The sequence below is a fragment of the Brachyistius frenatus genome, unplaced genomic scaffold (genome assembly GCF_029030835.1).
Source record: "Brachyistius frenatus isolate BFR_SWC_R1_liver_20210118 unplaced genomic scaffold, ASM2903083v1 Contig_200, whole genome shotgun sequence".
Taxonomy (NCBI): domain Eukaryota; kingdom Metazoa; phylum Chordata; class Actinopteri; family Embiotocidae; genus Brachyistius; species Brachyistius frenatus.
Genome location: NW_027210799.1, coordinates 606028 through 620547, shown reverse-complemented (window position 1 = coordinate 620547; position 14520 = coordinate 606028). Strand labels below are relative to the sequence as shown.

The window sequence follows — 14520 nt, the reverse complement described above, 5'->3', positions numbered from 1 at the left end:
TTAAAGTGTATCGCAAAATACAAAAATAAGAGTAGATATTTTCTTTTATTAACTTTAAACTGACAAATGCGTGTCTTTTAAACGGTATCAAAGGGACATTTTCTGATTGAAATTTGCCTAAATACCAGGCATATTTCAGTGTTCCTTGAATCCTTGTAATTTACAATTTTACTCCGAGTCATCGAACGCATCACTTTGTATGACGCAGCTTCCGACTCAGCTGTCAGTTCGGTGTTTTGAAGCCATTATTGCAGCTCCTTCAGACGCCTTTCTCGCGCACTTCTGCCTCGTATTTAGCGCGTTAACTGTAATAATGTCACGTTTTAAAGCAGTGATGACCTAATTCTTTGCAGAACATTTTAGACCAGGTGGGTGCACGAGGCAGGGAAACTCAGATTCAGATGTTATCTACAGCTCAAAGCCCACTTTTCAATTCAAGATTTGACATTTTGGACAAAGGTTTGCTGCTATAAACCAGTGTGACTTAAATCCACTGTGTGTACAGTTCTGTTGTGACACATTATTGTAAGTTAAAAGGAAATTAGTGTAAAATCCTCAGAAATTTCTGCTCCACCGAAAGAGAACAATTCTTTTTGGTATGTTTTGTGGTTGTTTATCTCGACTGCTATTAATAAATATGAATAACAACTCATCTGTAAACTTAGTGCCTTTTTCTTCTCGTTGTTTGTTTCAGTTGAGGTCCTGTAACACTCTGGCCTGCGATGCATTCGCTGGCTCAGGAGATCCAGGGCTTCTCCAAGAACCGCCTGAAGAAGCAGTGCACGTGTGTCACCACGGTAACGGGCAAAAAGTTGCTGGAGAGGAGGAGGAGGAGGAGTGATGGAGGAGAGGGAGAGGTGGAGCAGGTTGAGGAGCTGGAGGAGGGAGGCGGATGCGGGTTTGTGGAAGATAAAAGTCTGGACCTTCAAGTTGGTGTCGTCAGACCTTTCCTGCTGCTGGGTAACATTTCTACTTTACACAATAATCACAGCTGTTGTTTTTTTTTTTACTGCTACGAGCTTCCACAACTACACGGCACCATTGATATTCCCACTCAGCTCGTCCAGCCTCATGACCCCAGTTTTCTTCAGTCAACTTTTCATTGGATCCCGTCTGACCCTAAATCCCTCAATATGTAGAAAGTTTTTCTCACTGATAATAATAATAATAAACTTTATTTCTATTGCACCTTTCGTACAAGAAATGCAGCTCAAAGTGATTTATAGACAATTATATGCAGTGTTTGACAAAAAAAATGTTATAAAATTAAACACAAATAGAGTTCAAATATAAAATATGCATTTTAAAGGCGCGGTAGTTCAGAGTGCAAGAGAGCTTCAAGAGTAACTAGTTAAAGGCAAATGTAGGAGCTCAATAATTTGTGACAGGTATTATAGTTTTGAGTCTTTATTTCCATCCCAATATTGAATTTCATTGCTTTATTCTCAAAAGTTTCGAAGGAAGAAGGCATGCTGGGAAATGCTAAATTTGTTTGTCCAGTTATCCTACTCCCTGTAAAGTGTGATATTTTATGTGTGGGGCGTTTGAGGTGAACGGAGGGGCCCATAAAATGTGTTACGCTGCAGACGCAAAAATAAAAACTGGTTTTAAACTCTACTGTAAAAACAAAAGTACAGACGGTTGCAGGAAAAAAAAATCTACTGAGACTGAAGGGAGGACAATTTTTCGACACTTAAAATAATGATAGTACTGGTTACGAGTTAACTGTCCGTTATTACTTCAACTACCGTTGAAAGCGCTGCCGATAATCTACGTCGTCGTGAACCGATAGCGCGTTAATTTAAAACACTTTTCAGCTCTTTACCTACGAGGACGTCAGGGCGGGTTCGAACAGTAAAGAAGATCGACTGTAATTCTCGAGACGCGGTAATCGGTTCGGTATTCCAGTCCACAAAGGGACCGGGTCACGGCTGTTTCCTGGCAATAAATAAATAAGTTCCCTAATAAATCAATGTCATTAATTTTGGATTCGTCTCAGGGAGAGCGGTGGCCTACCCTTCAGCCGGAGGACGCGGGCTGACATCCCTACGTAGTCAGCATGTACCCGCCCCATGCCGACGTTGTCCTTGAGCCTTGACATTGAGTCCCCCCTCCCCGGCTCCGGGGGGCGCCGTTCGCTTCTGTAGCCGCGACGCTGCGCTTTGACCCCGAGAGAGCGGGAGAGAATCAAAGAGCGAACGTCTCAGCAGGGATCGATGAAAGTGTTACAGCTGTTAGAGGCTCAACAGAGGTGACTCTTCTCCACACGGCACAAAACTGATGTTCACTCCACATTATCACATCGCAGTAACATCACAGGCACACATTCACTTTAAATATCCTCAAGAATCAAGTTCTGTTTTGATAAGTTGTAAAATAAAAAATGTTAAAAAAAAAAGAGCATGAAATAAAGGTTTAATGACTTTACCTCTTGCACAGTTTGACTAAAAACCTTCAAACTTCAAACCTTTTTTTTTTGTCTAAACTTCACTAGATTAGAAATTCATGTTTCTTTTCATAAAAATGTGTTTATGTTTTATAAAATGTATGATTTATGCAGGCAAAAAAAATAAATCCTTAAATGTAATTTTATAACAACAATGTAGGTGTAAATTACATACAAACTTACTTTTTTTTTTTTTTTTGGAGTCTCGACTCTGATATGCATCTTAGTGAAGTGAATTCATAGTTTTACCAGTGTTGTTAAAAGAAAATACATTTCTCCCAACAAATTTATGAAACACTATAAATAGAAAAACAAAAACCCACAAAGAAGACGACTTGAGTTGAGTCAACAAATACTTTTTTACAGTGAAGCCTTCCTGTTTTATTGAGGAAACTCAACGAGGACGGCACATTTTTGAATTTCATTTTACTATAAAAATCTTCATGCATCTGACAATAAAGTTTGGAGTCTTGAAAGAATTTTAGATTATAGACACCAAAAGAAAATCTCTTCACTTTATCTAAAACCCCCCCAAAAAAGACCAAATATGAGGATATAAGATTTTCACTCTACAAGTAAAACCCAACAAAAATCAATAAAAAAAAAAAAAAACAATCTTAATGTCAAGCTTTTTATGCAAAGATGGATAACCGTCCTCTGATGTTCAGCAGACTGAACGCGGTCGCTCGTCAGACTCCTCTTAAAAAAAAAAAAAAGTGCGATAAAAATCCCGCCATGTGTCACTTTAAATCTTCTCCCTCTATACCGATGAGACATACGGGCTGAAGCGCAGCTTATATCCAAACACACACACGCTTCATCCTTTGGATTTAGATTTTCCCTTTTCGACACCACGACTTTGGCATTATGTAAAAATAAAAAATAAAAAGTGTCTCGGCTAAATGCAAAGAGTGCAAATGTTGTCGCTTTGAAGACGGTAAGCTGCTGCGGAGAATCTGGAGGAAGTCCTGCCGTCGTTCCTCCCCACATACGTCTCCTTCACATATTTAGAGCTCCTGCTGACATCTGTGTCGTTGATGAGGAGTCGTTTGACAAATGGAGGGCGACTGTTGTTTCCTTCTATTTGAACTGCTTGTTTGGTCCTTTTCACTTTATTCCCTCTACTAGTCTTTGACCTTCAAACTTTTGCTGTTCTGAAAGGTTGTCGTCATGACAAAATGCCTCTTTGCACCCATATTATAAACTTTCCTTCTCTGCAGCTGCAGATAATATTGACTGTATGTCTATTTTTTTTTTTTTTTAAGCCCAGTCTGGTACTACTACACAAATCATCTGATTCCTATCCCAGTCTCTTTTCCTTTTCTGTAGCTTTAAGCTATTTTGCTGTTGGTTTCTGCTGACTGATATCGTCTCCTTGTTCGGTGGAGCAGCTGTTCAGAAAAGGGGTTTTTGTGTCTGAATGATATCGGTGCTGATGTCCTGCAGCTAATGCATTTTAATGCTAAACTTTGCACCATTTCAGTTTTTTTTTTAAACTCCTTAAAGAAAAAGGCTCAGATGTTTTTTTTTAAGGGACTCTGAAGGTTTATTTTATGAGGAATAAGCCTTTTTTTTATTTTTTACAATCAGTTAATTGTATTTGTAATCTATAAAATGTCAGTAAATATTAAAAATAGTTTACCACAGCTGAAGGTGACATCTTCAGATCGCTTGTGTTGTCCCATAAAAAACGTCTAAAAGCAAAAGATATTTGATTTAAAATGATAAAAAAAAAACATGCAAATTACAGAAAACGACTAAAATCTTCATAAATTTAAAATGAGGAATAAAGCAGAATCGTGATGATCTTAGAACAGCTGGTGCTGCACAGCTGAATTACATTTTGTTTTTGGTCTCATGCTAAAACAACAAGAGATACTGAAATAAAAAAATAAAAAAACTCTTTCTTGTTTTTATCATTTTATCATTCTACCATTTGTATTCTACTATTTACGTAAGAATTTATGCTTTGGCGATACGTTTAATCAAAATGTCGTGCCGATAAAAGCGAAATTGAAAACGAATTGACATGCTGATTAATATTCAGGTAAAGAAGAAGAAGAAGGAGGAGGAAGTGATTCTGTAACGATGATGATGTCTTCATCATTTAAATTTAGAGCAGACTGTCATCTCATCGACTTCTTTCTGCCTTTTCAGCCTCTCAGGATGCAGCCCACGACATCGACACCCTGCAGAGATATAAGGTCAGTACAGTGTGTGTGTGTGTGTGTGTGTAGGTGGGGTGGGGGGGTGGGGGGGGTGGGGGGTTCAATAGAGCGGGCATGCCCTTGCCTTGTAGTGATAGCATGTGTAGTGACATGAGATTAGAGGCAGCCATGTAGGTGAGCTTTCCTGCGGGACGAGCAGCCGGCCGACAGCCCGGAGGAAGCTTCATGACTCATGCAGTGACAGTTTAGCTCAGCAGAGGGAGTAAATGATTACAGTAAGTCTCGGCGCCGCCGACGCTCCTTCCACATCACAGAAATGTGACTACTCCTCTCTGCAGTGGCTGCTCCCCGACACCGGGCATATTCGCTTGCCTGTGCAGTCCTCGGGGATGATGAATTGGAGAGCGAGAGAGAGACAAGATTACAAACACCATCACTTCCTGTTTCAGGGCAGAGGTGGGGGAGCGGGGGGGGGGGGGGGTGAAACCTTTGACTGCCTAAAAGCTCAGGAGATTTGACAGTTGCCCCCCACCCCACCCCCACCCCACCCCCCGAAGGAAACCTTTTTTCCTCGTTTAAACACTTTCACACCAGCTTGGAGGTGCATGTTTCCTTTTTGATATTTTTGTTGGTTAAATCTCACATTAAAAACGGGAAGAACACACATCGACGGCACCGTGTGATGTTTACAGCGAAGGGGACGTTCGTTCGTTTCCCCGCGGTCGGGCGCTCTGACACGAGTCGGCTCTCTTGATCGTCTGCATCGTTTTCTTCCTCCTCAACATCCAGCGAATAAGTCACATTTCTGCCGACGTGCATCCGTCCCGAGTCTCTGCTGCGTTTCTCGCTCTGCTCTCTTTAAGCTTCTGCATCCTTTTGTAAAAGCAGATAAAGAGTGACGCGTTTCCTCGTGTGCATATGAGAAGTCAGACATTTCCTTTGTGTTTCTGCATGTAGAACCTTCATTGCATTGTGTGTTTTTTTTATTTTATTTATTTGAATAAATATGACACAGCTTGATTTGAGAACGCAACCTGCGAACACGGCGGTTCAGAAACAAGTTCATATTTCACAGGCTCTGAAAAGTGGATAGTTGTTGTACAGTATTTATTCATCTCCATATTTTTTCTGTTATATTTTGAACATTCAGTCAGTAACAACAGATTAAAATAAGCCTTCGAGGGCAACTGTGGTTCATTGGATGTAATTTTTCGTATCTATCAAAGAATGAACAAATGGACAAAGATTTATTTAAAAAAAAATCAAATAGGATTTCATGATTCAGGAAAAATCTGATCATAAACAGACTTCATTAGTGATCAAATATGTTCTATACAATCATAAATGGAAATAGGCTGCCTTTATTCTGTTCTACTTCCTGTCTGTCTGCAGATCCGTCTACGAAGCACTTCTCATCTTTAAAATTTTATTTGGTTTAGTAATTTCCGAAAACTGATAAAACATAACTTTAAGAACAGGAAATGGTGCATCCGTTGGGACTATTTTCAGCTGCGGATTAATACACAACATGAGCAGCAGGAATAAAATACAGTGAGTGTGTATTCGATGTGTTTTTAATACTTTTTAGACAACAGAGGCAGCAGACTGATCACACACTCGTCAGCTACTTAACATCACTTTACTGGTGCTTTTGACCTTTTTAATGGGACGTGTTGCCAATAATAATAAATATGGTGTAACCTCTAACTCCTTCCCTCAACATGTGGAGGAGGATTTTGGACGAGACGCGCGGTCGAGCAGCAGGACACATTATGCTGAGATGAAACACAGGAGATACTTTAGGCCTCTGAGTTCAAGCTAAATGTAAGTGAGAGTAGACAGATACTGCAAAATGAATTGGAGCCATCTGTCTTCTTTCCTGCCTCCATCCTCCTCCTCCTCCTCCTCCTCCTCCTCCTCCTCCTCCTCCTCCTCCTCCTCTTCAACCCCCCCACCCCCCTTTCTGTCCTTCTGCCCTCGCTCAGTCACATTCAGGTTGTGTCATGTCATCAACATGGCTGACAGAATATCTCTCTTCCTCTCTCTCTCTCTCGCCGAAAGCAAAAAGAGCCTTTTAAAGCGAGTCAATGCTCAGAGGGTTGTTCTCTCAAGGAGTTTTTATGTCTCTCCTCTTCCTCCACCCACCTCCTCCTCCTCCTTCTCCTCCGTCAGGTGTCTCACGTGCTAAATGTGGCCTACGGAGTCGCGAACCTGTTCCCGGATCAGATGGTCTACAAGACGCTCCAGATCCTGGACCTCCCCGACACCGAGATCACATCGCATCTGGAGGAGTGCAGCGCCTTCGTAGATCGGGCCCGAGAACAGGTCACGCAAACACACGATCAGCACGACAGACAGACTTGAGCTGCAATACCAGCGAGTGCCACTAGAGGTCGGCTCCAAAAAGCCTCCGGCTCCATAGACTCCCATTCAACTTCTCTCATCAAATCCAAAGTGAATAAAATGTGTCCATCAGTTATCTCGGTGTTGTTAGCTAAAGTCACTCCTTCTTATTAGTTTTCTGGAGGTCCATCTGACCACCGAGATTTTATTTACTGAGAATTTTCTGGGACTAGTTGAATGGGAGTCTATGGAGCCGGAGGCTTTTTGGAGCCGACCTCTAGTGGCGCTCGCTGGTATTGCAGTTGAACACATTTCATCATCGGCCTCATTTGTCAGACCTTGAAGCGACGTCCACTTTTCTATACAGTCTGAGCTCCGAACTAGTTTGCGTTAATCACAGTGACGGCAGACGTGGAGGAATATTTCAATTTAAATAAAGCTGCAATACTTCAGGGTGTCATTTCAGAAAAACAAATCTTGCGCAACCATAATATCCTGGTAACAGGATTAAAACTTCATGACTCACACTTGAACTCCCTCCATTAGCGCAGCTTTCTTTCTTCATCAGACAAAATTCATAGAAAAAGAAAAGACAGCGACGCCCAGACGAGGGAGTTCGGGGGATTACGCTTGTTTGCCTTCTTGACAGGAATGATGCAGCTCACGACCGAGTCTGAAGCTTCTGCAGTCAGCCGGCGAACTTCGGCTCAGTTCACTCTAATGACCGCTTTCATATCACAAAAAAATACACAGAGCCACAACACAGCAGATAAATAAATAAGATACTCCACGCAAATAGCCTCAGTTACATTTAGCTTCACATTCTGTAGTCTGCACTGGTTTTAAATTATAAATCTTAACAAATTAAACAAACAAGATGCAACAAATTAATTATTGAGATCTCAAGATGCCGGTAGACAAACTTTATTATCTTAAAAAAAAAAGAAAAAAAAGAGAAGCTGCTGTTTTTATTCTTATGCTAAGCTAAGCTAACTGTAGCTTCACATTTACTGCGCAAATGTCAAGCACAAGAGTCGATGTCCTCATCGTTCTCTCAGCAAGACAATAAATAAACATGTCTCTGAAACTATTTCTTTAAACCGGAGAACAGAAATATCCGTAATTCATCAAAATGTGCCTAAAACTTTCAAAATAAAAGCACTTTGAAGTCTCTTATTGGATTCTGATTAACACATTTTAAATTCTTTTATAAGCAGAATTTGAATGTTGTCTCATTAAAGCAGCGCTAATGTGAACTATTTTTCATACTTGGTGGATATTTTAATTAACCGTATAACAACGCCTCATATGTCAAACGCTTAAAATCTCAATCTGCCAGGTGAGTGTTGTGAATAATGTCGAGTAAAAAGTGCAATATTTCCTTTTGAAATGCAAATAAGACAAAGTAGAAGCAGCATCTGACTGATACACCCAAAAGTGATCTATCCGTCCAAGTGCCTAAAATGTGCTGAGTCAGACAAACACACACACACACACACACACACACACACACACACACACACACACACACACACACACACACACACACACACACACACACACACACACACACACACACACACACACACACGAGCGTTACGGTTTTCCCAGATTCTATTTAAACACTCGTACACCTTCCTTCTCGGAGGACGTCCATGCAGCCTGAAAACGCCGACTTTCATATCTGCCGGCTAATTTCACATGTCAGCGTGCGCACGCAGCGACTCGGCCGCCTCACCGTGTGATGCATTCACACGCACATCTGCAGCGGGCAATTATCTGCAACTCAGCACAAAGCGAAGGTGAGCCGGAGCCGGTCCGATTGCCCGTTAAAATGCCGGGAGTCTGATTAATGCACAAAGTCCCCCAAAAAACGTCTCAGCCAACACTCAAATTGAATACTTTTTTTTTTTCCAGGGATTATTTCCTGGAAGAGACTTGTTGTTCTTCCTCTCAGCGCGCGCGCGTGTGTGTGTGTGTGTGTGTGTGTGTGTGTGTGTGTGTGTGTGTGTGTGTGTGTGTGTGTGTGTGTGTGTGTGTGTGTGTCAGGAGATTGACCGTAAGCAGAACATAATGTGATGTGAGCGCTGATATAAAAACACTCAACTCCAAAGCCCAATGAAATAACAGCAAAACAAGAAACTCTGACAAAACCAAATTAAGTCTCTGTGTTTGCCGTGATGGATTATCTGGCGCAGGCAATTTTCACTCTCCAGAAGTTTGCTGTTGGTTTTTTTTTTTTAAAAGGAAGCAAAACAACACTGATATGTAACTGGCTGCAGACACCGGCACAGATATCATGAAAAAAACTGAGCAGAGCAAAAAATGGAACTTTTTTTGATTGATAGAAACTTATAAAAGACTGATATCATTCTGTTTGCTCCGCTCGTGCTTTATTAGATGGTATTGTACTCCGAGGGACGGCCTGATCGGGTTATATATAAAAAAAAGAAATAAAAAAAAAAAAGCAGAGATTACAGTGATAGCGTGTCAATTACAGCGAGCCAATTTAAATCTCTCCCGTCTCGCAGTGGGCTATTGATTGACGTGGAAAATCCCAAAATGTGCTTACACCTTCTGCTCCATTTGGTTTTCAGCCCTGGAAAAAAAACAAACAGACTTTATTTCGCAATGGACAAAAAAAGAAAGAACAAGGAATGTGTCAATACGGCCGAGCTTCACGACGGAGCCGTGGGCCTGCACGCGTTGTCTCGAGATGTGGCTGGAATTTAAAAATAAATTACTTCCAGCTAGGCACTCCAGGCAGTAAAATAATGACATCAACATTAATATTAATTATACGGCGAGTTTTAACGCGCTCTCACGACGCTCCGTCCGACGCTGCTTTCAAAGATGTTGGAAAGTCAGAAATCACAGAGGACGAGAAAATCCAGCTGAGTCGCCATTCAAAGCTGTGATTTTGCACGACTATTACATATTACAATGGTGGTAACTGTATAAACGGCGCAACGTGATATCAGGCCACACACTGCTGATAATCTCATTTTTATGTGCTAATATTTGGAGATTTCAGCCTGTGAATCTTCTGCCACGTCCTCGATACAAGCTGAGGTGAGCGGAGGTTTTGTTTGTGCTGCCGGTACAATCGTATTTAAACTAAAAAGGTGGATTTTCTCCCGTAGACGCTCGTCTTTTATTAAACCACAGCGAGGTTCGTGAAATATCTAAAGTCACTCTGACATTATTTCTGGGACGTGACGTTTACTTAAGCGGCGGCAGAAACCTCAGATGTCTTCAAAACGTCAGCAGATAAAACTGAACAACTGGAGATGAGAAAAGAATAAAAAACATGTTTTTTGTGATGAAGGAAGAAATCACATGTTTAGTTTGCACGCGTTGCTACAATAATTGGAAACTGGTTATTTAACCACGTCGGTAAATCGCAACCCGGCACGGAGATGAATTTCTGCCCATAATGCAGTTTTTTTTATGTTGTTTTCTAAACGCGACCACTTGAACAGGATGAGATGTGATTAAAGTCTGTCACACATTTAATGTCCGTATTAAATGTGGCCAAAGTTTGAAATAATGAGCTTCAGACTGCTCTGAACATTCAGTTCGCGGCGAGTTGAGGTCACCTAACTCCCGATTTCTTTATTTTGTCATCTTGCCACATTTCCAACATGTTTTTTAACAGATGATTGCCGCGGATGTTCGTGATGTCCACCTTTTTATATTTCGAATCTTATTCGGGCTCAAACTTTTGCTAACAGTTACTATTTCCAATCAATAACCTGAAATTATTTTCGTAGCTTTATAGGTTTCCTTTTTGTACCCTCACACCTGCAGCAGGATGAAGTGTTGGTCACAAATACTAGACAAAAAGTAGTTGTATCTTTCAGGTCTGACAAGTGAGGCCAATGTGCCTTCAATTGCAATACCACTGAGCACCACTAGGGGCTTGTTCCAAAAAAAGACTCCCATTCAACTTCTCTCATGAAATACAAATTCAAGACTTTTTTTTCCACAAGTTATTATGGTGTCATTTGCTAAATTGACTCCTTCTGATCAGTGTTGTGGTGGTCCGTCTAAAAATAATTACATTTTTAATCAGATATCAGGCCTTAAAAAAAGCAGTATGTTTGCCACTTCTCTGTTTTCTCGTCTTACATCCTTCTTTCTCGTTTCTCTTTTCACAGGACGGTGCGGTTTTGGTCCACTGTAACGCCGGTGTGTCGCGCTCCTCCTCCGTCGTGATTGGCTACCTAATGTTGAGGGAGGGGCTTTCGTTTGATGATGCGTACAGCCAGGTGAAGCTGGCGAGGCCATCGATTCGCCCGAACCCCGGCTTCTATCAACAACTGCAGAACTACAAACCTTAAAGGACTATTACACCCAAATCCAACTACACTGCCAAACACTAAAATATATATTTGTTTATATTCTGAACAGCTTCTAATATTGAGTGTAATAAAATGGTGGAAATTTAGATGTATCCTTAAATTGAGCACTGAAGGTGGAACATGAATAAAAAAATGTCACGTCATCATTTTGATATTTGTGTCAAACATCTTTATTTTTATAGTGTGTGTGTGTGTGTGTGTGTGTGTGTGTGTGTGTGTGTGTGTGTGTGTGTGTGTGTGTGTGTGTGTGTGTGTGTTGTATTTTTAAACTTGGTTTGAAAATTGTGTGAAGAAACTGCTCTCCTATTGGATTTCTTCATTTTCCGAGGCACTTATTCTCTTCGCAGTATAGATCGTCCTCTAATTAAAGCTGCAGCGCATTTCCTGAGGAACAAACTAGATTTCTCTCTCAACTATACAAAACAGGTACGCCATCAATTATAATGATTAGGCCTCACTCGCTGCGATTGTCTCTTATCAATTTCACAACTTTAACAAAGTTGACGCCGCTCTCTTGAAATAATTAGCTTGTTGGATAATGAGGCAGAATCCAGTTGGCTCCTCGCGCTAATCGACAAACACCGCTGGGACGAGCTGCTAAAGCTGCAAACACACAGCGCACCCAAAACAAAAGGGATATCCCACTGCTCGACACGGGGCCAGATGTGCGTTTGTTGTTCAGCCACCTGAGGACGTCGATGATTGATTGACATCGTTACGGTTAGCGGTCGAGTGTCGGGGGGGAAAAAGGGACGATCTGCACAGTCAGCAGAATGTAGTTAAAATATAAAACAGAAGATCCGATAATAGCGGGCGAATAATACCGCTTTTTCTAATCGCCCTGACGACGGGCGTTTTTTTTTTTTTCCCGATAACCAATCAAATTTGGCCGCGATCTCGATCGGCCAATCGTCCCACCGTTGAGCTCCTCTCTTCTGCTCGTCCCGATCTGTCAAATCCTAATTATTTCAACGCCTCCATGGATTTTTCTGCAGCGGCACGTCGAGTTTGACGCTTTATCGTTTTTTGCGAGAAATGACGAGGCACCCATCGCGGCTTACCGATGAATTTGATATGTTCATGATCCCCACAGGATAAACCCCGAAGTGATCCCGTCACTCTTCACCCGACGCCATCATCCGGTCCAGATTTTAAAATGTCTGCTCTTTGTAGTTTCGGAGAGTATTTTAGTCGGACTGAAATATCTGAAAAAAACTACTGGATGGATTGCTGTGAAATTTTATGCAGACATTCGTGGTCCTCTGACTTTTCCTCTAGCGTCACAATCAGCTAATTTTTTTTAATTTATTATGTGAAATATTTCTACATCTAATAGATGGACTGACACCAAAATGTTCCCTTTAATTTCCCTTAAATTTCACTCTAGCGCCCCCTGAGGTCGAAGGATGAACGACCGGATGGATTTCAATGAAATCTGGTTCTGCTCGGGATCAATTATATTTGACTGTAAAACTTTCTAAATGTGTGTTTGCGCTGTCAGTCGGAGCATGTTAACGTGCTGATTCAGCTCATTTGACTCAACGCAAGAGCTGCTCAAGTGATGATATAATATATATATATATTTATATATATACAGTGAATACGGCCAAGTTTTGAGTGTGCTGTTGACTGATACTGTTCTGCCTCGGTGAAATGATCCGAGAGAAATGGAGGAGCTGGAACACGTTAAAATAAATAGTGGGTGGCGGCGAACGACCTAAATAAAGATTTCAGGAAGCTAAGATAAAATAAGTATCAAATCTTTACGTTTTTCAAAGTAAAAGTCTGATTAACGTTTAAAGGTGTAAAGCTGTCATTTTTCTAAATGCTAAAACCCAAACACCGTGATGATTAGTATGTAATTGATGCAGCGGTGTTTAGATGCTGCGTGTAGTATGGATTTAGGACACAACAACTACAGTCTTGTTGACTGCTAAACAAGGGCGGAGTGCAGCAGCATTACCATTATTATTGTTTTGCATCCTGATGCATCACCTCTTCAAAAGAGACATTCGCGCTAGGTTTTTGTTGTTGTTGTTGTTGTTGTTGCTCTCATTAGTCGCGCTTATTTGTCCCCCTTTTTTATTTTTTTTAAATGCAGCTTTGTAGTTCGCGTCGGTTTGCAGGCTTGCCGTCGCTCGGGGGCGGGGGCGGGGGTGGGGGAGGGTGGGGGTGTTTGATTGTGTGCCAGAGACTTGGAGGAGGAGATCAATTCTGCCAAATTGGTTGCAAATTCCTACCGGTCCCATAAAGGTCAGAGATTATTTAACGCCCCTTTAAGGCCACGGTTCTGATTGCAGAGACCGAGCCCTCGGCCGCTGCTAACGACTAAACATTTGGGGCCTTTGTTGTTCCCAATGAACGTACGCTACCGTCGTATAAATACACAATTCAGGCTGTCTTTTTTTTTTTTTGGTGTTTAACTATGAAAAGCAGGCGAATAAAATATGGAACCAGCGTCTGACTAGCGGAGCCAATATGCAATCTGGGACGGCACTTGAGTGTCGGGGCAGTTTGGCCTTTTCTTTGGTGCTGTTCAATGGCGTATCGCTGAGGAGTATCTGCAGACGGAGCCAACCGGGTTTCCCCCTGACATTTTTGTGACATTTCACCGTCTGGATGTGGCGGCCCGCAGTATGGCGCAAGCTGTCCCATCTGCAGGTTCTCAAGGGGGTCCGGCCGCCATCTCGGTCTGCGCAGGCCTCGGCGTGAGAATATTAACAGACAGAGAGAGGTGGCGTATAAATACAGGATGTTGTATAAGCAGTACGATGTTATCGGCCCTGCTGGCTTTTCATGATTTTTTCAGCGACATGTCCATAAAAGAAACACAAAAAAACAAAACAAATCCAGCCACAAACACGGCAAAAATCGACAGAGCGAGAAATTATAACCATTATGTATTACGATAAAGAACGTATATGCATCGCTGCATGTGTGCCATCTGCATTTAGAAAAGTAGACATTATCATATGTAAATGTAAAATGTAATTAGGTGGAGTGTTTATTCTGCAGTTTGTGATTCAGGTCGTTGGGTATTCATGCCGGAGCTTCTGTTTTCATATCTACCTTTGTGAAGGGGAGATTTTGTGAAAGATGAAAGATAAACATAACTCACTTTTACTTCTGCTCACAGATTTAATGGTAATTAACGTAGAAATAAATTCTCCAGTTTCTCAGGTGTCTCAGTTTCGGTTTC

The 14520-nt window shown here is 41.5% G+C and overlaps 1 protein-coding gene across 2 annotated transcripts; it reads left to right on the top strand.

Annotated features, from left to right (window-relative positions):
* The first annotated feature begins 238 nt into the window (after positions 1-238).
* On the top strand, positions 239-11473 carry LOC138632924 (dual specificity protein phosphatase 19-like). Of its 2 annotated transcripts, none has more exons than XM_069718824.1 (5): positions 239-368; positions 695-960; positions 4604-4650; positions 6787-6939; positions 11118-11473. In XM_069718824.1, the coding sequence occupies exons 2-5, from the start codon at positions 723-725 to the stop codon at positions 11298-11300; spliced, it is 621 nt and encodes a 206-aa protein (XP_069574925.1). In that variant the 5' UTR covers positions 239-368; positions 695-722; the 3' UTR covers positions 11301-11473. The 2 variants fall into 2 exon arrangements, with proteins under 2 accessions (XP_069574925.1, XP_069574926.1); XM_069718825.1 differs by lacking the exon at positions 239-368 and adding an exon at positions 398-596.
* The last annotated feature ends 3047 nt before the right edge of the window (positions 11474-14520 follow it).

Excerpts from the sequence above, each read along its gene's own strand:
- LOC138632924 (XM_069718824.1), top strand. The coding sequence starts at position 723 with ATGCATTCGCTGGCTCAGGAGATCCAGGGCTTCTCCAAGAACCGCCTG. Across the intron at positions 961-4,603 it reads CAGACCTTTCCTGCTGCTGG|CCTCTCAGGATGCAGCCCAC; the intron begins GTAACATTTCTA and ends CTGCCTTTTCAG. Across the intron at positions 4,651-6,786 it reads ACACCCTGCAGAGATATAAG|GTGTCTCACGTGCTAAATGT; the intron begins GTCAGTACAGTG and ends CTCCTCCGTCAG.